This window comes from Atheta coriaria, unplaced genomic scaffold (assembly GCF_025399875.1).
Source record: "Atheta coriaria isolate IRGN ID8LTWV9N9 unplaced genomic scaffold, Caltech_Dcor_3.1 hic_scaffold_4_pilon, whole genome shotgun sequence".
NCBI classification, from domain to species: Eukaryota; Metazoa; Arthropoda; class Insecta; order Coleoptera; family Staphylinidae; genus Dalotia; species Dalotia coriaria.
Genome location: NW_027045446.1, coordinates 11,320,856 through 11,346,267, shown reverse-complemented (window position 1 = coordinate 11,346,267; position 25,412 = coordinate 11,320,856). Strand labels below are relative to the sequence as shown.

General features: G+C 34.4%; 2 protein-coding genes and 2 long non-coding RNA genes across 7 annotated transcripts in view; 2 read left to right on the top strand and 2 right to left on the bottom strand.

Annotated features, from left to right (window-relative positions):
- LOC135790162 (uncharacterized) overlaps positions 1 to 17,005 on the bottom strand; it is a 34,213-nt gene extending 17,208 nt beyond the window's left edge. For 2 of the 4 annotated variants that reach the window (XM_065300223.1, XM_065300226.1), the window contains exons 1-3: positions 14,259 to 14,909; positions 5,531 to 5,710; positions 1,939 to 4,730 (exon numbers count right to left, since the gene is read on the bottom strand). In XM_065300223.1, coding sequence (XP_065156295.1) covers positions 1,939 to 4,730; positions 5,531 to 5,710; positions 14,259 to 14,496 — 3,210 coding nt within the window. In that variant the 5' untranslated portion in view covers positions 14,497 to 14,909. Of the gene's footprint in view, positions 1 to 1,938; positions 4,731 to 5,530; positions 5,711 to 10,700; positions 11,800 to 14,258; positions 14,910 to 16,965 lie in introns of those variants that run through there. The other 2 variants (XM_065300225.1, XM_065300224.1) reach the window with 2 other exon arrangements.
- A 429-nt stretch (positions 17,006 to 17,434) lies between these two features.
- Positions 17,435 to 18,597, top strand: LOC135791050 (uncharacterized). The gene is made up of 5 exons (XM_065301365.1): positions 17,435 to 17,637; positions 17,736 to 17,879; positions 17,964 to 18,070; positions 18,157 to 18,232; positions 18,294 to 18,597. Exons 1-5 carry the CDS (start codon positions 17,571 to 17,573, stop codon positions 18,380 to 18,382), a joined length of 483 nt encoding a protein of 160 aa, XP_065157437.1. The 5' UTR covers positions 17,435 to 17,570; the 3' UTR covers positions 18,383 to 18,597.
- Positions 18,598 to 20,562: 1,965 nt separating this feature from the next.
- Positions 20,563 to 23,161, bottom strand: LOC135791065 (uncharacterized). The gene is made up of 5 exons (XR_010547910.1): positions 22,925 to 23,161; positions 22,721 to 22,834; positions 22,572 to 22,632; positions 22,391 to 22,473; positions 20,563 to 22,299 (listed from the first exon to the last, which is right to left on the bottom strand). It is a non-coding gene; the product is annotated as an uncharacterized lncRNA (long non-coding RNA).
- Positions 23,162 to 23,893: 732 nt separating this feature from the next.
- LOC135791066 (uncharacterized) lies at positions 23,894 to 24,361 on the top strand. The gene is made up of 2 exons (XR_010547911.1): positions 23,894 to 24,019; positions 24,093 to 24,361. It is a non-coding gene; the product is annotated as an uncharacterized lncRNA (long non-coding RNA).
- Positions 24,362 to 25,412: the final 1,051 nt, after the last annotated feature.

Below are 25,412 nucleotides of genomic sequence, written 5' to 3'. Positions count from 1 at the left end.
TGAGCAAGCGCAGTAAACGCAGGTAAAGTAAATGTTAATACTGCAGAAGTAAAGAAATAACGTACGTGAAAGGAGAGACTAAAAATAATCTTAAGTAAAGCTAATCGTCGTGGCTAGAGGTAAAAGTTGTAGATGTACTTCGTAGATAATCAAGAATTAAGATGATTTATTTCTAGGAAAGAATTACAAACGAAATTTTGAAAGATTTCATTAAATAATAATTGTAATTTATGTTTCAAGCTTTTAATTAAATTTTCTTTTAAATTTCATTATAAATCATTGATTTATCTTTGATTTTCTACTTTCAAAACCTAAAAAACAAGGTTTAACCTAATAAATAACAATATCTATTGCCTTTTGAGGATTGTGTAGTAATTTCAAAGTGGAAATCGATACAAATGTTACTCTGCAATAGAAACAGAGGAAAAACTAGTCCTTGACAGAAAAAGTGAATCAATCGAACGTAGACCTCGATAGTTAATAACTTATTGATACAACACGGAACTTGTAATAAACTTTAAACACTCATCAATATTCCAGCTCTGACCAAAGGTATAGATTTTATAAGTTTATTACCTTATTCACTCAATTTATTCCGAGTTAATTTCCCTGTTTACGCTGCGATAGTTTACAACTTTGATTGATTTACAAATGAAAGCGGCGATTGAAGAACTTGAAGTTGAAATGCAAGAAGCGTAAGCATTGTACGCATTTCAAAACGGCATAAATTCATCACGCCAATGTGGGGAATGCAATTTCTATTGAACGGATGTCAATAAAATGACTTTGGAAGTCCTCAGAGCCGGCGGAAGGAAATATTTTACAAATTTCTTGATTATTCTGTATAATATGATGATAAAAATTTATTTTTTGGGGTTAACAATGACTAGATTATTATTGAATCAAATGAAAAAAGAAAAAGTTGAATAATTTATTAAGTTTTTGAGTTATTTACGAATTTATGCTTTTAGGAGCAATCAGGGTCGTACTAACGCAATATTTAACAAATACCTAGCTCACTCTGTATATAATACTCACAAAAATATAATTTTCCCTTTAAAAAATCCCTAAATTTTCCCTAAAAGGAATAAAAAAAATTATCATTGAAAAAACTGTCTAACTGATTGCATTTTTGAGTTATTTATGAACTTTTCCTCGCTGCAGTTGAAGAACTAAAAGTTATTCGACCTCACGTGGTGGCACCAACTGAGGGTGGTAAAAACCCAGCTTATACCGCCGAGATAATTTATGTGCAGACACGCACAGCGTTTAGATAATTGAAAAACAGCAAAACTGCAACAAACACAACGCGTTACTCATACAAACACTCTGTATGTGACTACTTTGTACTTCCTCTGAAAAGGAGACCTTATGGTCGGTGCGCGCAACGGGGCTCACGGTTAGATAACCGTAACCGGCGCGCCGGCTGTTTGGGGCGTCCGCGCGAGGCGGAAACGAGGAAGGCGCTTCTTCCGGTGACCGGTAAGGTTCGTATAACTCGTATAACTCGTGCCTTATGATTACACTACGATTACACTCAACAGCTGACACTTAAACGATAAAAACTTTAACACTCACATTGAAATCCCACATTTTTATCATTTATCACTGGCGAGTATTAAATCCAATCGATGTGCGCTGCGTAAAAGTCTAAAACAAGGCGTTGCACTCCACAAAGTATTATATTACGCTTTAAAATAAACAAAAATTTAATTATTTTTGGTTTAAAATGAAAAAAACAATTTTTTGAGTGATTTTTCACGTTTTACGCGACGAGGACACAACTCACCGAGAGTAGGTTAGTAACACGACTCCTGATTCCGCAATGGGGTTGATTTACGCGTATGAAACGCGAGTGCGCAAGATTTTACGTGGGTGTGTTATACATATACATATGAGTTGATTGTGTATAGGTGTTTATAAATGTTTGGTACTCACCTCGACAACCTTGAGATTCTGCTTGTCGAGCAGAAACTCCATGGACTTGTGCGGCCTGCCCTGACGATGCTGCTGCAGGTGTTTATTAGGTGCACGCAATGGTGCAGCCGCAGCCGCCGCCGCGTTGTTGTTTGTCGTCGGCGGCTCGTGGCCGAGATTCATAAGACTGCGCGTCTTCGCATGGCCGTGCCCGCTTGTGATGACCGTCACCTCAGTGTCGAGGTCCGTCTCGATCAACCCCATCGGCTCCATGGGCCTCCCCCGACCCACATCGATCCGTTCACGCGGCACCTGCGCGCCGCCACCCGTTCGCTTCACGCATGCACCGACAACGCGCGGCGGCATTTTCGGAAGTGGCGGTTTCGCGCTCAACTTATCAACTATTTCAACGCCAACGCCATCAACTTGCACTTTGCTAAACTTTACATTTTCTTGTACACCTAATCCAACTACTGGTGTTGAAGTATTCGTAGTAGTGGTAATCACTTCCGGTCCTTTGAGTGGGATATAAATATAATCATCTTTCGTAGCGAGACGTTGTCCAGTCGTAGATTGAAATTGTAGTTTATTATTAACTCCAGATTCTTTTAATGATGTGGTTTGACGTTGTTTTTTCTTTTCATCTTGATTTTTAGCTGCACGAGTGGAAAACCGGAAGCTGGCGATACGAGAGAAAAATCCACCGATGCCGCGCGTGTTGCTCTTCGGCTGAACAACACCAACCGGCTCCATCGCTGGTACCGCTTGTACTGAACCAGTGAGTTTTACTTTGGAGTACCTCTCCTCGTGTTGCGCCGGTGTAGTGGGGGCTTCACAGTGTTCACTCGTATTCTCCCGCATTGGAACTTCCACACTCCTTCTCTTAGCAATAACATCATGTGGAAGTTGATGATGTTGATATCTACGACGGACAAGTTCTTCACTTACAGCAGGTTTCATACCTTCATTATCATCTGTGGAATCATCACTGACCAACACACGTTGTCTTAATGTTAATTCCGGTTGGGATCTTGTGAATAATTTCCTTGGAGGTACAACAGGACCCTGTACATCACGATCTGGAGTTGTACTACAACTAGAATCTTCATGTTCAGTTGTTATTGAAGCAGAATCATCCCTCCAGTTTACTTCAGAGATAACCGGACTGAAATGGACGCCTTTTGTGCTATTACTTAAAGATTTCACTAAATTTTTATCATTTTCATCGTTTTTTTGTTGAATTTCATTAGTGCTTATACTCCTGTTGATCAAAGAACTCTTCCTAGGCGGATATTGATAATCCAAGTCAGCCAAATTCGGTGTACTAATAACATTCCTGTTATTAATGTTATTCATAGGTGTTGATGCAACTAAATTAAGTTGTTCGATGCTTTTCACTCCGAAACTCTGTATAGATGTCTCTGAGATAGCTTTCAAAGCATTCTCACGATCGAATTTATATATAGTCATCCCTTTATCCTTCAACTTTTTATTTTTTATCTCCTCATCACTCATATCAATAGAATTAGTCATAGCTTCCAGATAACTACCTTCTCTTCGAAAAGATGAAGTCGCTTCCATGTCACTCGCTGAACTTATACTCGACGTATCATATTTTAATCTAATAGTAATTTTATCTCCATATTCAGCACGTTGATACCTCGATAGTTTCGGCATGGTGAAATCCTCCGAATGTCCAGAATCAGTCGAATCCAAACTGGATAGCGTTGATATGTCACAGTTGATTGTTGCAATTGATGCACTGGTATTAAAATTAACTGTGGATGTTATCCCACCCGCTAGATTGAGATCTTTCGGCACGCTGGAGACCACGCACGGCGCGTCGTCCGCGTTGCCACTGCCGGTGAGATTCGGGACGCTCGTCGCCGTCGCCAGCGGGCTAAAATTACCACATTCCGTCTCCGCACATGTCACCTGATCTAAATTTACTCCGACTGCTTCATCCACAACAGTAGTGATATTTCTACGTTTACCATTACGCATGAATCTCTCAATGAGTGGACTTCTATGCTCGTACTGATCAACATTACTTAAATCATGATAACTCACGCCAAAGTTCCCCGTGAAGGTCTGGAAGACATCGCCGTCATACGCCGCGAATCTATCTGCGATCTTCAGACGGTATTTCTCAAGCGCATCGTCCTGGGAGCGAATCTCAACACGAGTTTTATAAATGTTTTTATTTGTTGTTGATTGATGATGATTGATCATCATGTTAGGAATACTGGAACTCTTCATTTTTGAGTTGTAGAAGTTATCACTGTAGCCGCTGTCCTCGCTGAGGTTCTCCGAAGAGATTTTCACAGTTTTAGCGCCATTGCTATGCAACCCATCGAAACTACGCCATGTTTTTAAGTTGACTGATTTACTACTGTCGTAACGAGCTGCTTCAAGTGTCTCTTCACTATCTGCACTGTCGCTGCCACTGCTGCAATTAGCGCTGTTGTCGTACAGGAGTGAATCATGACTCTGGCGCTTCTTTTTCGGCAGCAAGTCGATTTTTAACGCTTTGTAATACTCGGCTGAATCATCATCACTGTGTGCACCACGCTCTAAACTATCGGGACTAACATTGCCTCGTCCGCCTTTTCTTTCGAGGGAATCATAGCTAAAGTTGCTGAAAATACTTGGGGAACTACTAGAGATGTCTTGGCATTGTTTCTCGAGGCTTTCGAATTGTAACAGGCTGGAGGAGCGACTGATTGAGGACTCGTCGTCGCTGAGGAGGACTTCTTGGCGGCGGCGTTTGGCGGGGCAGGCGACTTCACGGTCCGATTCACATTCAGCATCATCTGATAACACAACAATAAGATATTATATATTTTATTTGTAATTGGTCGAAGTCTAGACTGTGGTAAATCGACGCGGCGCCATTTGCAATTTTAACTTTATGGCTTTCGGGTTGTAAAGCCATATTAAGTTTAAAATCCTGTTTAATCTGATTATGAAGACTATGTCAACGTAATTTATGTTGTGTATTTATGAAAATAGTCAATATCTTCCGCATTTTGAAATTTTTTGCAACGAAATTACGTGGTGTGTTATAAAATTCTATTTCTAGCCGTAATAACTGCTTGCATTGTTCGCATATTTGCATACTTTCCGCTCGACCTCGCGCCGCATGCAAATGTCTCATATCAAAACATTTCCAAACGCATATTATGAAATATCTTTAGATCATAAAATGCAAATTCAGCCTACGAGTACGTTCTGTGCAAGTTAAAACATTCCAAACGCGTTTGCAACTGTTTGAAACGCGAATTATTCTTACTCGTGGAGTTGCACTATAGGCAACCAAACATACACTTCATGAGTATTCAGTTGCCTATAGTAAGCTTAAAATTTATTTTCAAATAAAAATTTAGTTGTTTTAAATTTTATAGTTGTTGCAAGACGTTAAAACTGTTATTTAATGATTTTAACATAATTTTAGCCAATATAACAATCGTTACGGTGTAGAAATTAAGTTTAACAGTTTGAACTCTTCCGAATATTTGTTTATGGCGTGCCGACGTGCACTAATGAACAAACTGTCTAATAATGTTGTGTACGGTAAACTTTTCAAAACAATTTATTTGCGTCATATTATTACCTATAGTTTGGATGCGTATAACAGAACCGGATTCGGAGTCGGTCGCCAGCCATCCGGCTGGGGAAGCTCGAGAGTCTGAAAAGTCACTATCCGATTGTAGATCATCGGAAGTTTCCTCCTGAATGGTCTCCAGATATGTGTAATGATTACCGCCATTTTGTAGAAACAACTCTGCATCAGCTGAAAACAAATAAAAAACAAAAAACGCTAAATTAGTTTAATTTAATTTTGATTTAAATTTAAATTCACGCATGCGCAGTTTGAGTTTTAAACTTGTATTTTATATTTTGTTTGGTTGACTCGCAATGTAAGTCTGTTTCTTGAGCTACAAGAAGGAAAGTCAAGGTGATCGAGCTTGAGAGAGGCGAGCCCGACGAGCCTCTCACGATGCTCAAGTATGCGCTTTGCGCATTTTATGCTTTCCGTGCTTTTCCACGCCTGGGATGGGCTTGGTGAACAGGTATAAAACAAATCAAAATCTAAACTATAAATTTTATTATATACTGACCCATTAAACGTAAAAATCTATAATTAGGTAATTTTATTATTGGAAAGTATAGTGCATGAAATAATTCCGCACTGTTGTGTATAATTTGCTGCTTTGTGAAATAATTGAATAATTTTAATGCAAAACGTAATTAATTTCGTACAACTCGATATTATCGATAAAAGTACCATTGGGAATAAAGCAATAAATTAACATCGGTATAAGTAGATAAAGTAAAAGCGATTCACGGTCTGATTGCGCGCTTCCATAACTCAACACGCTTTAATTTCACAAGCAAAGAAAGTACTAAGTATAGTACAAGTACAAAGAAAAAAAAACATAAATTTTCGATGATAAAATTACGTTTTAATTAAATTTATCAAATTTTTAATTTAAAACTTTCATTTTTCTCACCTATTTCAAGCATTATTCACGTATTATGTTAGTCACATCAAATATATTGTGCATATTTAACGAAGTTTCGGTTTAAACACGCTGAGTAATAATATTTACTCATTTTGTTATGACCACTGACAATTTCCATTCATTCATACTTAGTACGAATAGAATCAAGTGTACATAACATAAGTGACTTAAGTCGTGTATCCTGAATGAGTTTAATCAAATTGACCTCTTCACATATTCATTGCGATAAAAGCAACTAATCAAATACGGATATAGTCTAAATGTAAATATTAGATAAATATTATCTGTGTTTATCTATAAATATTTGATTTATAAACAAATTAAACAAATAAATTTATGTTTACCAATGAGACACACCTTAAAATTAATTAATTTATAGAAATAACGCGTAATTTCTTTTAAAAACGTTTTTTTCTATTTTTTTTTGTTTAAAATTCCGTTGTGAATACAGTTACGATAGAATATCGCACGCGAAGAAAATCACTCGCTCGGTCAGCCAGAGATGTTCGCATTGTATTGTGTTATACGATTATATCATTCATACTCGTACATTTATCACAAACAGACAATGGTGGCGTTTGTGCCGATTCACCGATTGCTTATCTCACTTCCTTTAATTACCCATCAAGTAGCAATCGTACACGTTTACACTTCCTTGAACGGCTTAAAAAAGTTTTTTAAAAATTTAAAACTCAATTCAATGCAACTCAATATATACTCGTAGTATTTTATGCCTACTATAGTCTACTTATATTTATACTTAGTGAAAGTGTATAACAACTCTATAAACAAAAGCACGATCGGAATTTAATTTTTTATTGTTTCAACTGCCATGACTACTTCGTCAGCATTGTACTGATATATGTATATTATACTGATATGAAACAAACATTTTAATACCTGTGTAGGTTTATAAAGATTATTTTACAATTGAAATATGTGGTAACTAGCTTTAACCCGCGGCTTCGCTCGCGAATATCTAAAATAATGAAGTTGCTTCCGTACGCGTCTGTAGTCACAGAAGAAGTAACAATGAAGTAGAATGGCGGGAAGTTTAAAATGGCTGAAAGTATAGTCTATGGAAGTATAGTGTACAGTCTCCATAGTGTAGTCAATTGGATTTGATGTTGACGTAGCTGTCGGTAATACAGTGTGATAATACAGTGTAATGGTACTATAGTACTTAGGTTTGAGCTTCATTGCTGGAATGCTAGATGGCGTTAAAGTAGTCAAATAGCCAGATGCAGAGGTATTATTGGCTAAACAACTTCTTTATTTTATTTAAAAAATAATTTTTTTTATTAAATAAAAAGTAGCATATAACCATTCGGGGACCACTAAGAATATGTGTACAAATTTTCATGATGATCGGTTAAGCAGTTTTTGCGTGAAAGTGTAACAAACATCAGGACTTTCGCATTTATAATATTAGTAGGGATGTTGTGTTGTTCAAGTGTTAAACAAGACGCATCCAGTTATACGCATTCTATGTATTATAAGTTGCATAATCAGTTTGTGCAGCACTTATTAATAATTCTGCAAGGAGTATTAATAACCCAGACAGTAATAGAACAAAATAACGCTCGTGTTCTTTGGCATTGATCTAAAGATACCACAAATTAAATCCTGGTCGAATATTTCGTTATCTTTCCGTCTATAATCAACCAAATTAAAATATCTAGGTTATTGCCAAATTAAATGTATAAATATTGCACGCTGGAAACAATGCCCACTCAATTCAATTCCCATGAAGTAAACTGAACTGAATGTGATTCAATGAATAAAAAAAAACGAAATAAAAACTGTGTCAGCAGTTGATTTGGCTCACTTGGTCTTAACTCTTGACTTAACTTAAGTCAGAAGTAAGAAAAGTAACGGCGCACGCAATAAAAAAAAAATCTCTTCCTTAAATCTAAAGATAAACAAAATAAAAATAAAAATAAAAAGTAAGAGATGAAAACGTGCAGTCAATAAAAATACAAATTAAATGAAACGTAGAGCGTCTAACAGTTTAATCACATTCAACATGTTCAACGTTCACATTATGCACTCTCCGGCTCGAGAATATATAATCATTTAATCATAGTCAGATGCTGAGTAATAGCTGTACGCGCATTGAGAATATAACAATGAGAAAATTATTCCTTGCGGTCGCACGTTCAAATTAAATTATATATATTTTATAGATTTACTTGTACTCATAAAAATTAAATAACCTTTTCATTATTTCTCGTATTTTAATCTCTACGAGTACAGAAAGTAAGAAATAATTTTATGATAGCTGTGCAATTAATTTTTTTATGACAAACACGCTTTGATTAGTTTATTGCATTCAAATCCGATTAAGTTGTGTTTTTCATCTCGCATTATTGCTGTAACTGTAAATGCAAAGCGTGGAACGCGCAAAACAAAAACAAATTGCATTACACACCTAACCTTACTTTGTCTTTTATTTAATTTTAACTAGCTTTAACCCGCGGCTTTACTCGCGAATATCTAAAATATTGAAGTTGCTTCTGTACGCGTCTGTAGTCACAGAAGAAGTAACAATGAAGTAGAATGGCGGGAAGTTTAAAATGGCTGAAAGAATAGTCTATGGAAGAATAGTGTACAGTCTCCATAGTGTAGTCAATTGGATTTGATGTTGACGTAGCTGTCGGTAATACAGTGTGATAATACAGTGTGATGGTACTATAGTACTTAGGTTTGAGCTTCATTGCTGGAATGCTAGATGGCGTTAAAGTAGTCAAATAGCCAGATGCAGAGGTATTATTGGCTAAACTATTTCTTTATTTTATTTAAAAAATAAATTTTTTTATTAAATAAAAAGTAGCCTATGACCATTCGGGGACCACTAAGAATATGTGTACAAATTTTCATGATGATCGGTTAAGTAGTTTTTGCGGGAAAGTGTAACAAACATCAGGGCTTTCGCATTTATAATATTAGTAGGGATTTTAGTTCACTGTTGAACACAGATGTAAATTTCATTGTTAATTAAATCTAAACATCTGTCAAAGACATTTTAGGAATTTAATGTCTCTTTGAAAGTTGAATGCGATATAGATTTCAAAAGTGGAGTATCCACCTGTTGCAACAGCTTGCAATCCACATAAATAAACTCATAAGTTATCTATTTTTCTTTCAGTGGTTTTCTCAAACGTCAGCGGTAAGTAGATCGACGCAAACGGTCGCATAAATAAATACTTAATAACTGTATGATGTTCAATTGCATTAGAGATTAGAGATTAGCGCTTATTCTTTGTGAATATCGATTTGCGTAAACGCAGTGGGTCAATAAGCGATAATAACATCCGAACGGATATTAGTTTGCAATTTAATCTCGTCTATCAGGATAATTAGACTTACATTTCTATTTTTTCTCGTATTTCAATAGAAAAATATTTAAAAATAGTTTAGAATGTGTATAATATTGTAATGTTTATTTTATTATATGCCATTTATTTTATTTTTTTATTTTTGTGGTAAAAATTCATTTTTTAATTTTTTAATGAAATTTTAAGGTTTGGTGTGCAATTGGTTGCAAACATTGTACTGCAGAATGGTGAGATCTAGGTAACCCAATTAACGAAAATGAATTCGTGCGTGCTTTCGAATATATGCCAAATTCTGAGAAATTCTCAAACGCTGAAGATGGTTGTTAGCAAAACAATACAGAATACACAATATAAAGATTATATTCATTAGAATATGTGTCTATTCTCACCAACTACCAAATGTCAAGTTAATTCCACTTAACTTAAAGTTAAAGTTAATTGAAGTGATTTAACTGAAGCTATAAATATAATTTTATTAATTAAGATTAATTTTTATAGGAAAAACTCGAAAAATAATAAAAATCAGAAAGTTTCACAGAAAAATTATTAAAACACGAGGTGAAAGAAAAAGTTAAACATCTGTTACACGAATTAGTAACAAATCTATCTAATAATAATTACCAATCATAAATAAATTGATAAAATTCATTAAAAAACTTAATTTCTTAAAAATTCAAAGAAATTACGGGCAATAAATTAACTAAATCTATTTTAGTAAAATTTTAAAAGTAACATTTTACTGAACATTTTAACACTTAAACAATGAAACTTTATACTTATTCATGTATACTCCCATTATGTCACATGATAATGTGAGAAAAAACGCAATTGCTTAAATCTTAACCACTGCAATTGTTCGCTACATAAAATTACCTCCAAAAACCGAAATAATCTGCGTTTGTGAATGTATTGCTATTACCTGTGTATTCTGTAAGCTTCTGAATGTGTTTCTGCGCTTTGCGACTCTTGGGCATGTTGAAAGCGCATGCGTACAGTCGTGACAATCGCTGGCATCATTCCATCTCCATCAGCCACATTCCGAATCACAAGCAATTTTTAAGCGCAAGAAAAAAGTTGAAAGGTTACTCGGTGAGACTCGCAAACGCAAAACTGAATAACTGAATATGTACTCGATGAGCAAATCACATCACGGACTGTGGTGCAATAATTATTGTAATATTAAAATAAACTTTAATAAATTTTAAGTTTTTAACTTAAAGTTAAGTCAAGTTGAATTAAACATTGTTATTGTTTTGTTTTATTTTATTTTATGATAGTATTACGTGTGCTGTTGAATAAATAAAAAGTTTATGACTAGTGTGTATATGCGAATGCGGAAATCAATGTCAATTAAACGACCTCGACTTGACTTAAACCAACTAAATATAAGCTTTAACTTTATATTCACACGTGAATATATTTATACTTTATAAACCATTGGAATGTTTGGTTGATTAGTCTTCTATCTAGTAATGATGATGGTTTAAGTGACTTAAGTCACTTCCGACTTTTAAAAAATGAATAAATTTGTAAATTTTGAAGTTACACCACAAAAAACACTCTAATTAAGTTGTTAACATCTCAATCATGAGATAATAATTAAAATGTGACTAATTCACTTCACTTTTTGATATTAAATGAAACAAATACACTTAAGTATACTTTAAGTCAATTTTTCACGCGAAAATTGTTTAAAAACTTGCGTCTCGCGTCTCACATCGATAGTTTGATACTAAATCGCCACCAACTTTGTTTTGCTTATTAATAACAACTTAACTTAACTCAAACCACACCACAAACACACCATACTAGTTTAATACGCGTTCGGCTTTTGGTGGCAGTCGACGGCGCCGGATCCAACGCGAAACTAGTTTGCAACCAAGCACAATGCGTAATTATTGTGCACGTGTGGACGAATGCGAAAACAAAACTTTCAGTTGTAAATTGTAAACTTCACTCTAACTCGAAAAACTCATTGTCGTGGCAAGCGTGCAAACGCGCAAAGGACGTCTGGACATTCCAATCGGTCCAATGTTAAATGCTACACACACGCAAACATATAGATTACTACCTGAGTCATGCGCATGCGCATTATGTTATGAATTTGGAATTTATTGCAAATGCAAATCGTGTATGTGTGGGGATTAATCTTATTATGCTTATTATCACCAGTCGATGCATGAAGTAATGCTAGTGTATAATACGTAGTCTAATTACAGCTTTGTTTCATTTAAATATGTAAATCAGTGTTTAACTCGAGATTTATATTTATAGAAAGTGTTGACTATGTTGAGTTGTGTGTAAGGTCGAAAATTTTCTTTATTTTAGTGTCGCGTCGCTTGGATTTGAATTATTTATTTATATGTTGATAGAAAGTCCCTACCTACGTATAATACATATTTATTTATCTGTATGTTACTAGGGACCTGTTTGGGAGCTACCCAAAGTGAAAGTAAAGAAGAACGCTGTGAATTCTACGCGCAACCCGCAAAAAATGGAGGGGGTATAACTGCAAAAACGTCTAAAACTTATTTTTAACGATTTTATGTCTAAAAAACGTCGATTTCAGTAAAACTTGAAAAATACTTGAGTATATGACAACGTGACTAGTTTACTATGACGTCTAGCATGACTACTCCACAATAGACGACTGTGCAATGTGTTTGCAAGTGCTTCAATTGCATGCCTGCAGGTGCATTCACCTTTTAAGCCCACGCGACAGGCGTCACTCAAAATATTTCATCTTTACAAATAAATTACTCGATCAAGTAAAAAATAAAACATGCTTAGAGTTTAAAGCTTTGAAAGCTGCAAGATGCATCATGCATCGGTCATCGAGATAGCAAAGAGCTAAAATTATTCTGCGTTTGGCACTTGAACTGATTTACACACAAAGAAAACAGACACATGGAAATAAATCAAAAGGATGAAATTATAAGCATGGCTATGCTATGGCTATTTAAGTACTCGTACTGTACTGCAGAATCAGAATAAGCATCTCTTACTTTAAAAAAGAAGAAAATTTAGATTAGAGAAGAAATTTTCATCGAAAAATCGTGTGAATGTAAACTTTTACTCTGAATTTAAAAAACTTTCTGTTGTAAAACAGCAAATAAAAGACTTTTAACTATTTTCGAGTGTTTTTACGCATGTGAGCAATAAAATAAAGTAAAACAATGATATTTCACAAAATTCACATTCCGTTGCAAATCTACAACAAATCGGCGAACAACAAGCGCGGAATTTGTTAACAAAACACATAAAATAAACAAATTACTAGAAGAAACAACAAATACACCGCATTCTGATGAGAAAACTCACACAAATAAATTTTACACTCGAAAACAGCGCAGATTATTTTCCTACATCCACAAAAAACAATTTTACTACTCTTGTTTCACCTTATTTATCAACATTTAATCTTTGCGCTGATCTATTCCGGTGTCGTCTTGCTATAATTTAAATTTAAACCATTTAGCATAAAAATAAGGCTCTCAGATGACAAAAACACGACGCGGATCGAAAAGCAGAACAAGCACATTGACCTCATTGTGCATACATAAATAAATTAATCTTAAAATTAAAGAAAAACTATAAAAACGTAAATTTTAATTTTTTTCCAAATATTTGTATTTAATTTGACAATGTGGGCGCAATGAAAGTCTAAAATGTTTATTAAATAAAAGAGACACATTCCAGTGTGAATTTGCTTTGACTGCAACTGATTCCAACCACAAATCATGTTTAGTTTTAGTTTTACTATTCTTTGTGCGCTGTGCTGCGCGTTTGTGTTGTCCAGCAGCGCGTTGCGGCGGCGATCGCGATCGTGATCGTAACTTGTAACTAATTACACATTGTGACCAGCGAAGCGTACACCGCAACCGACATAAAACTGAACATACCTTTAGAATACCTCTATATACACATTCTAGTGATAATAATTTTTTAAAATTTCCTCAAAAAAATCGTTTTTAATAAAATAACGAGTAAATATCAAAAATTTTAAAGTTTTAACCTTGATTAAAAAAATCTTATCTATATTGATAAAAGTTTAATATTTACTGTCAAAATCGTTTCAAAAAAGTTTCTGACGATGCCCACAGGGCGAAACATGTAAAACTCATACAAAATTGTAAAATCCATATAAATCACAAAACAATTTAATAAATACATCTTATAAACATGGATTACGTATTCAAATTAGAAAATAATAAAATGTCAAAATATTGAAATTAAAAGAACCACGTGCACACGCATGCGCATTACCTTAATAATTTAAATTCACGTATTCATTCAACGTATGACTAGAAATAAATATTAATCCATGATGATTCATGTGTCGTCAGTCGCCAGCGCGTTCAATAATCACCGAGAAACAATAAAACAATGGTGATAAAATTCCGGTAATGCGATAACCAATTGTGGCCCTATTAAGCACCTCAAATCGTTGTAAACATCAAAAATTACGGATAATTACCGGGATTATTAATAAAATCATCCTTGTCCAAGAGAGTTTGCGGTGGTTGGAAGCCATACGCAGGCAACCAGGAGTTACCACCGCCAAAGTCATCGTTATCATCATCAATATCACCATTATTACGCGAGCGCAGCTGGCGGCAGCGTTCGTCGAAGTCAAAAAGGTTGAGGCCGTCGATGACGGCGCTCATCGCCGGCGGCGAGCGCCATGCGCGCTCCTCGTCGGCGGCGGCGTCCATCTCGACGGCGAAGAGTCATTCACACGCGCGCGGTCACGCAACGGTACCTCTTCTCACACCAACACAAACACAACCCGGCGAGTAGGCAAGTTCCCCCTCAAGGTGGGCTTCTTCAGAGATGAAGAAGAATTTCGTTGTCTTCAACAACACAGGGAGTTATTAATTATTTATTCTATATTTTTATTTTAGTAAAATTTCACTTTTCACTCTTTTAAACACTTTTTTTGTTAATACACTTGTTGATTCTTTTTTGTGTTTGTTATTTTGATTTTTATTCAATGTGTTACCATAGGAATTGAATAATATGTAATAAATTAAGCAAATTTAACTTTTTGTTTGAGTTATTATTGCTTTTTATTGACGAAATCGTGTAATATCGATTGTGCATCGTTGGTTACAACGCGTCGGAGCACGGAACGCGACTGACGGGTTCGTTAGAAATTCGAAATGGCAGCCGGTCTCTCAGCCCCACACGGTAGTAGAGTCTCTCTCCGCGGTTCTCGCGGCGTAATCTCTGTGCACCGTGCATGAACTCAACACACTCGCGTTGTTGCTGGTGTTTTTTTTTCAATTCGCACTTTTATAAAGTTTTACGATATTATAGGCATTATAGGCATTATCGCGAGTAGCGAACTCAAAGTGTAATGAATAATTATTAGTATTGTTGGCTTGTTGGATGCGCAGTCATAAAATCATCATGGCATGAAGTACGAGTAAACTCAATAAGATACACACTCGTATGTGTTATTAGTTGATACATAATTACATATTATATATGTAATACTACGGGGCTTTAATTTTTGAAATATATTTTTGTGTTAAATAACATGGTTATGCTTTTAATTATTTTTAATTTTATTTTATTTTAGTAATGATAAAATGTGTCGAAATCTTTTTATGTTTTATTATTAAATTGATTTTGATTGATTTAAAGGTGAATCTATAAACTTGTTTCATGTTTTACTTTCTAACTTTAGCTGTGACTCCAAATAAATTGTTATTCTTTAATTTTGTTTGTAGATTGATTGAAATATCGAAGAAAGAAGCACAGTTACCAATATCACAATGTTGGATCTCTACTGGATCTTTCTCTCGATGTCTCGACTTGTGCGGAAGACTAGGTCGGCCGCAATCGGCCGCATTCTCGCGCTTTTACAATTCCTCTATCATGGCATTACGCGCGCCAAGTTTCTCTGCCGCCATTTTACTCGTACAAACAGCACCACCGTTAGTTACCATTATCAAGTTAAACGCGGTTAGCTCTTCATGGCCATCACCATCAAAGTGCAGTGTGCAATGTGTACAACATAAGTTACTTAAGACACACTTTTCTAATGCTTTTGAGCAATAAAACTTGTTGTTTGGTGTTTTTTATTGATTTTTTAAGTTTTTGACAAGAAAAAATTGAAATTTTTTGTCTTTTGCTATTTTATAACATTTTCTTTCAAGATTAATATTATTTACGATTAAATTCGCTCTCATTTGTGTTTATTTTAATAAAATTAATTATTAAACCCCTAAACTCTTGAATTTTCCAGATTTTATTATCTTATCTCATAGAAAATTTCCTGCAGATTAATAATATTCAATCCGTTCCTCTCTATCACTTTTAGTTTTTAAGATAATCGCAATCAAATTATCGATGAAATTGACTTCACGCATTTCCTACACCCCTAACCTCTAATCTTCGACTATTACAGTAATTAACTTTAAACTCTTTACTACTAAGTCTATTATATATTTTTTCTAAGGCAACGGTCTTGTTGTAATTGCACGTCGTGGTGGTGTTTATTTTTAGTCATTAACGCGGCGTGACGTTGAGTCGTTTGTTGGTTGTATCGATTTTTCGCTTTGTACTATGCAACATTTTCCACATTGTAATTGCATTAATAGTGCAATGTAGACTTGCACAAATTACACGAGTCGTCCCACTTGTAACAATAAATTCGACTTTGTTAGGGTTGTAAATGTTACGAATGTAGAATGTTGCGAATGTTAACGTCTTCCTGTTTCCGCAATTTTATTCAACCTCTCTCTGCGATTACTTTTATACTATTCTTTTGATCGAAGACATAGTAAAGTGTATCTTTTTAAAATTTTTATTTTTTTACTTGTTGATTTTGTTTGTGCGCATGTTACCATGACAACCAACCATTAAAAAGTTGTTTATGTTTACTTAGTATTAAAATTTTACTGATAAGATACTGTCAATGTAACATAATGACAACATAATTCGACACCGGTATAATTTACCTTATAATTAAGGCATCAAGTCAAGTTGGTAGATAAACTGACAAATAATCAATAATAGAAATTATAACTTGTGTTTAATTCGATGTTTACACAACATTCATGCGTTTTTGCTTGTTTTTCTTGTTTTCTATACCTTTTTCTTTTAGAATTAGGTTAATAATTGTAAACTAATAATATTCAAATCAAAAACAATGCATAATAGTTATAAAAACTCACCGATGTACGTGTTGCATGTTATCATTATGAAATTTATAGATTTGCACACACAATTATTACGCCATGGTTATTTAAATGTATTGTTTTTATGAGCATATTGCAACATTTCTTTGATTGTTTGTTACTGACCACTACGAAGAAAAGCATAGACTTTGATTTGTTTATTGTTTATTGCGTTACGATTTTTGTATTCGAATTTTGCAAGTGCGACAACTTAACGTGACTAAAAATATATTCCCCTAGTTTCTGCTTTGAGTCATCAATTGAATTATGATTTAATTCATTTTTATAGAATTAAACATGTATATATTTACTCTATATAATATTGTATATATTTAATTACCGTAAAAGTGTTTTTATTGTCTTTTTTTGTAGTTTTTCTTGCTTTGAATTTCAAATTTTCAAATAATGATTGCCACTCTAAAGAAAATAAATTCCCTGGATAATTTTCTCCCACTTGGATAAAGCCACATCATGACGAAAACAAACCAAGTTGACAACTACCTACGAAGAATATAAATATTGATGAAGTTTAGTTAAATTATACAAATGAAACAGCATTTTTGCAAGTTATAGAAACATAATCTCACGTAGTAATATTCAAAATGTCAGCGGAGTACGAAGAAATCATAGCTGAAGAGGAAGAAGTCTCACAGAATCCATTGAATTATAGTAAGTAGCAACTTTTGCTACTAAACGAAAACAAATAAATAAATTAGTAATAAATCACGTAGTAAGCACCTGTACTTATCACTTATCTTTTTTTGTAGTTGTTTTTTTCTTTGAGAATTACGGATGGTACCTGGTCATTGCATCAATAGTTGTTGCCTATATCTACAGCAGAATAAGTCCATATCTCGAAGAATATGAAAAGAAAAGAGATAGATATGAGTATGAGCAGAATGTCTACAAAAGTAAGTTTATATAATTTACCTTTTTGTGTTGAATAATGTATTAATATTGAGTATGTTCACTGATTGTCCATCATTTTTCTGCAGAAACTGATAAATTGTCAAGTCTAAGAGTTGCCAGGGAAGAAGCACTGAAGAAAGTACAAGAACAGTACAACATCGACGCCGAACGATATGTCCTGAAACAAAAAGAAGTTAGTACATATTCTACAATTATTTTTTTATAATATACTTCCCATTGAATTAAAAATTTATTTAAATTTCCATTGATATCTTGTAGAAAGAAGCTAAAAAGCGTGAGGAATATCTTGCAAGACATGATGGTAAAGGAGGTGGAAGTAAACTAGGAAAATCAGGTAAATATTAATTGAAAGTTTATGTATTATGTGATGTTCTTATCCTAAATAATGTTTTTAGAATATAATCCACTTATGGGCGATTCATCAGGAAGCACATTCAAACCTAAAAAGAAATCAGCTTGCTCAGGAGGTGGTTGTGGTAAATAACAAATTTAAATCTGTGAACAAAAGTTTAATACAAAAAATTCCAAGAAAAATTAATACATTCTTATTTAGTGTATGAAGGGAATAATAATTTAATAATTTCTAGAAATGTTTTCGTGTACTTAACAAATTGACAAAAGATATGTTTGAAGTGCACTTGTTAGATTGACTAATATTTTGATTATTGAACAATAAATTAAAATATTATGAAATCAAAACATTGTTTAATGAGAAAGAAAATCTTAAACTATGTAACCGCCAAGTTGCTTGGAATCCTCTTTCTTTGATTAACGATTTGCTTGACATTTTCCATTGGAATCTTTCTATTCCGAAGCTTTTTTAACTGTTTGTAAATTGTGTAGAATTTGTTAGAATTTCAAATGTTCATTTCACAGTCCACTACTCTACTACTAGTCTATAACTACAACTAATACTACATACTACTACTACGACTACGTGCTTTCTACTACTACACTACACTACGAACTGTTCATAAACATATGAAACACCAACCCAAAACGACACAAAACACAAAATATAAAGATCGCTTACTTCAATATTTGTCAATCGCTTTCTTTTTACTTGAGTGTGACATCTTACATTATACATCTTCCGAATCTTCTTCATTTCACGATGTTTCTTCATAAAATTACGAAAAACTAAAAGAAATACTAAGCCAATTAAACAAATCATCACAATAAATGTTTCTGTTGACTCCACCTCATCATTAAGTGTTAGTGTAAAGTAATGAGTGTTATGAAAGTGTGTGTTGATGTGTACTTTGTCGTTCGCGTGATTCTAACGCGGATGGACACGGGTTGTCCATTATAACGAATTAGCAAAATTATAATGAATTAACAAGACGCCCGAGTTCCCTAAGAGGTTCCAGATGGGTGCATCTGTCATCACCTCCAAGAGTAGTGTGTGTTGTTTATGTGCCCCTCACCACCGACAGAAGTATCTGCCCATTCCTAGATGGGTATACAACATCCAAGCATCTACTTCCGAAGGTGATGTGGGGCTCGCGGTGGACTTAACCCGGTGTCCAATATTTCGGATTTGTGTGTATGTTGATGCCCTATGCCCAACCCCCCCGCCCCCTAAGTTGAAACCTCGGCGTGGGGAAAAATTATGTAGTCCAGCTTCTATATATAACAAAATTAAGAAAATTAATTAGTATTAATAAGTGTTAGTACTTTGTAAACATTTTCAATTAAAATATTACTTTCTAAAATGAAAATAAATAATTATATAAGTGTTTTGTTAACTTATTAAAAATTTAAATAATATTTTGAGTTGATTTTGATGATAATAATACTCACCACAGCATTTTTGCGGTTGTGCAAACCCTTAAGGGCAGCAGCCCATTCCTTGATGGGTGTACACATCGGACCCTGACCCCCAAAGGCTTTTTCTCGCTGGAAAACTGGATACATCACATTAGGTCATCCTTCATGATCTACCTCGGCGTGGATGGAACTGCACATCATTGCCTCTTCTTTAGCTAGGTTTAGGTTAACATTAATAACATTAATAATTGTTTAATTGTTTAGTAATAACAAAATGATTGAAATAATACTCACCACAATTTCTTTCCAACTTTACATACCCCTGAGGGCAGCAGCCCATTCCTTGATGGGTGTACACATCGGACCCTGACCCTCAAGAGTTCTTCCGGTCGGAAAGATGGCTGAATCTGGTGCATACCCTTCAGGACTGACCTCGGCGTGGATGGATGGATCTTCTTCTTCTTCTTCTTCTTCTGTTAACATGGAAAATATTAGAATAAATATTATTCTGACAAAAATTTTATGGTCATGTTATTCACCTCAACTTCTTTGAAATGTGCCTTATTTTAGTAGAACGCCTCATCTCTCCATGGCCTCAGGATGGAAGGATCTTCTTGGCCCTCAGGATGGAAGGCTCTTCTTGTTTCGCATTCAAAAACGAGACATAAGAACGTGCAACATGACTATGATTATTGACTTTCGTGCAGTTAAAACATGCTGTTGATCTGTAAAGGAATTATTAAGAATTATTTCATTTTCCCGCACTATATAGACACACTGGCGCATTATTAATAATACACTTCTCACTGCACTGCACTGCACTGCACTGCACATAAAATTGATATCAGCATTCTATTCCAATTCTACATGTTTTCCAATAATTCATAAGGACTTCCATTAATCTGTAGAAACAAACAAGCAGAACAAACTTGTGATTAGTAAAATTCAAGAATAAAACACAAAACAACACAGAACACATCAATGATTGCCGAGCATCCAGGACCCTGCAACATAAATTAAAAGATTAATTATCAATTCAAACAAAACGCCCTGAAAACATAGAAGAAATATTTAATTAGTTGCTGAAAGAAAAACATAATTCATTAGTAAGGATTTTTTGGATTTTTGGAACTCATTCACACTCGCAATACAAATACATAATAAATAATAACACAAATATCAATAAAACATATAAAAATACACAAATTGCTGTAAGAAAAAGACATTATGAAGGATAAGGAAGGACCTAAAACCCTGCCTAATGTCAACCAATAGCTAAATCGCGATTATCCTGAAAGCGGAAAAAGATTAGTACACAAATATCTAAAACAATTTATCATTCACACATCTAAGAGGAGTAGGAGACTTAAAACTATTTTAATAAGACCTGCCTTTGGTCCCTACCTAAGTACATGAGATAGCTTTGTGAGCACAGACCGATTATAATAAAAAGTGCCCGCCTAACACCGACGCGTTTGGCGATCTGTGCTCGGAATGCAAAACGGTTTTGCAACGAAAACAAAAGTGACCGACTGCCACATCCCAGCGGCAGCAGCCGGCTTTTGGTTGCCCAAAATTTAACACGACATACACAAATGAAATGAAATACAATACAGTGCAACACAATCATACCAAAAATATAAACAATTCATTCAACAGGCATGCCATTCATACTTATATTGCAAGCAGATTGCAAATCTCTGCTTCAAAATGCCGCGCGCGATGCATTGAATTAATTTGTGTTAATTTGTGGTGTTCTGCGTGAACAGAACGTGTAAGTGTTGTGTTGAGAATGTAAGGTAATAGGTGTGCCTAGACACACCAAATACCCAAGAACTCCGCATTCGCCGAAACGAACCGAGCAAAAGTGTATTGTGAGTGTTTATAGTGTGTGTGTGTGTGTGTGTGTGTGTGTGTGTGTGTGCGTAGACCGGTTGATTTTACTCGAATATAATATTTAAAAGTGTTCGCGATAACACTTAATTGAAACTTAAAAACGCGGTGCAATGTTTGCGGTAATACGGTAATACTACAATCAGTTCAAATTCAAATTAAATAAAAGCAAATCGCGGATTTTTTTATTTCGGATTTTCAGAAAGTCTTTAGATTAAGACGTTAATATTAATTACGTTGAAATATTATGATTCGCGGATGAATTACGGATTTGCGGATGAATTAAGTTTTCGCGTTAAACTTGAAAGAATGACTATTTATAGATTTGAACTGATATTTAATGAATCGCGACCCGGATACATGCGATAGTTCATAAAATTACTCACTACTTTTGTACATCCGGCGTTTCTAGCAATGCTGGGTGGATTAGCCGAATGACCAAGTACTGGTTTGACATGCCACCCCCAGATACAAGAGTGACATGTGTGCGCCAGCCTTCTGATCATGGGCATCACCACTACCTACCTTAATCCGCTCCTCGAGATAACAGCTCACATCTCGCAGGAGGATGCGTTGAATTTAGAAGTCCAGCGTCGGGCGAGATTGACCCCTCTCTGGACTCAAGACCATCTTATTGGAATGTCCTCTCATCGTAGATTTGGATTGATCAGGTCCGTTTGGATTGGATTGGTTTGGCCTCTGATTGAAGAGATGAAGATGTGAAGAAGTGACGAAAACCTGAAGCAAATGAAAATATTAGTTATTTACATACCATATGATTAAATTGAGTTAATTAAAGATGATTTTAATTTAAAACTTAAATATTTACCTTTGCTGTTGTGTCCTCCTTTAAATATTATATTGGAATGATTTATTGTTTCAGGATTGATGGTTATTTTTGCTGATAAGTATCTGAAACAGATAAAAGAAAATAATTAATTTTAAGTATTTAGTAGTTTTTTTTATGATTTGATGAATTATTATTAATTTATTTGATTGTTTATACTTACAGATTAAGTTGATTGACCACCATTCTGCAGTAAACTATGATTATTATCAATCATAAAAGTTCTAAAAGCAAATTAAAACAAAAAATTAATTGGTTTTTATTTCTAGATAAGTAATTTTTCAATTATTTTAATATATTTCCAATGCTTACCGATTGATTCCAGTGTACGGCGCTTGTTAAAATGAGTTACTTCTTCATATTTAGATTAATTAATTGGATCTTGCGTTGTTCAGAGGCGGGCGGATATTCCTGTGCAGAAAGATTCTATAAATTTCAGAAAAAATAATTAAATAAGGTCCGGTATTATTACATGAATAGCTGTTATTATTAAATAATTCAATTGTTCGTGCTTACCAATTGATTTCAATGCACACAGTTACTTCAAGCAAGTTCACTTGTATAAGTTAGCTAGTTAGTTAGTCAAGTTGGCTCCTTTTTAACTCTATGACATTTGACATCTTGTCAAAAAGTAAACTTGCGCAAAAAGCGACTCTACTTTAGTTCACAAACACGCCAGCAGCGCCAAAAATAGCGACACCAACGACACGCACCCAACGAATCTCAAAATCTGAATGAAACATGGCCGTCGGGCGCTCTCCATTTATAGATTCCGAGGTGGAGTAGAGGTGGGGGTAAAAATTTTCAAAAACCGTTTTTAAAAAATTTTGATTTAGATCGTTTCTAATAATTCTAACTTTACAGAAAAATTCTAAAAATTAAATTATGAATTATCATATCCTTTTTTCCTTTATTAACCCCGTAAATCAGTCACAATTAATTTTTAAAAATTGCTCCAAAATTACAAGGCCTCTTATGGAGCACAAATCCAATTAGAAAAAAATTAATGAAATGCATCGTGAATGGTATCAAAATGTAGGCATGTACGCGCTCTTTTCAACGGTGCCTAACACGAGTCGTTTAGTGGAGGGGTTTGGGAGTAATTCACCACGAAAGATTCAGTCGGTCACGAGTTGTCAACCGAAAAAAAGCACATGCTGTCAAGTGATACTTTTGTGAATTTCTCTTCAATCGCACATTAAAACCAAAATCTGACCGCGGCATCGTGTTCCTCGGGTCCGATTACACCCCAGAAACTGTTATCACTTCGAAAATCGCTTTAATTAATAGTTTTTCACGTGTCTGAAAATATCAAGTGTAAACATTGAGTTTGCAGGAAGATTACGTCTTTCCTGTTGAATAAAATGCAATCCCACCTGCGGCAATCGACAGGCCAGCTTATAAACTATAGATTTCGATAACTTTGGAGTTGTGATACGTTTTGTGGATGCTGTGATCAACATGAAAACACATCATGTGTCAAAACCACCATCAACCACCTGTTTGAGGCCCCCTGGAAGTTTATTTCAAATGCTGGCAAGCCAAACACAACTGGGATGTATTGTTTATAACATTGGCTAAGTGCTCAGTGCATTTGTTAGGATTTTTATGGTGTGTATAAGAAAATCCTGTTCAGTCATGTTCAGGTTCATCGAATGAAAGGTTATCAACTGCATTGTTTCAGTTTTCCTGTTCTGTTGGATGTAATTTCACCTGGAAAATGTTCTAGTATGGATTAGGAATAGTTAATGAAGGTTTCCCTGCAATGGATTAGAGTATAAACAATTTCATACTTTTTCTACTGTGTTTTCATACTGTGTTTACATTGTGTTACAATTAAAATGTCAATTTAAATGTATATTTCTTAGTGTAAATCTGTATAGATTGAAATAAAACTTCTTGTGTTCTTTGACAATGTGTTATTGTTTATAATAAACATGATTTTACATGCTACAGGTTGCTATCTTTTGTTTGTGTGTTGGAAGTTCAACTGGACAGGTCAAGCAAACAAGTTGGTGTTCCTATTGGAGATGATAACATTGAAAGGAGAGAGAAATTTACAATTCTGACTGGTGCAACTTGTTAGACTAGACTAGGTACTACTGTAGATGTAGCATTTTCAATGATTTTTAATTAATTTTATTTGTTTTTGCAGAAAATTAGGTATTGGTTAATTGGATAGGTCAGGTTAGGGATGTTACATATTCTTGATGATAACTTTGGAATGAGAAGGAATTTTGCAATTTTGACTGCAGAAGATTAATCAGAAGGTCCGATTACATCTGTAGACATGTTTTATAAATGAGATGATTGGATATTTTTGCTTAAACTGAGGTGGTGCTTGAAGTTAACTTGCAGAGCAGGAATCAAAGCAGGATTAGCAAGTAAATCAAAAATTGTGAAAAGGAGGAATAAATATATGAGTTTATGACAACAAAAGCTTTAAGACTGTTTAACTAGCTTTCATTTGATATGATATTTGAATAATTTGGATGAAAATTAACAAAGTTATGAACAAAAGGAGAAAACAAAAACAAAAAATTATATATTTATTAGTGCAAATCTGTATACATTGAAATAAAACTTTTTGTGTTCCTTGACAATGTGTTATTGTTTATAATAAACATGATTTTACATGCTACAGGTTGTTATCTTTGGTTAGTGTGTTGGAAGTCCAACTGGACTGGTCAAGCAAACAAGTTGGTATTCTTATTGTGGGGGTGAGATAACAATGCAAGGAGAGAGAAATTTACAATTCTGACTGTTTGCAGCTTGTTAGACAAGACTAGGTACTCCTGTAGATGTAGTATTTTGGTGATTTTTAATTAATTTTATTTGTTTTTGCAAGAAAATTTGTGGAATGGGTTAGTGAAGTTTAGGTCAGATTAGAGATGTTTACCATATTCTTGATAACTTTGAAATTAGAAAGGAATTTTGGAATTCTGATTGCAGAAAGGAAGTAAATCAACAGGTCCGATTACAACTATAGACATGTTTTATAAAT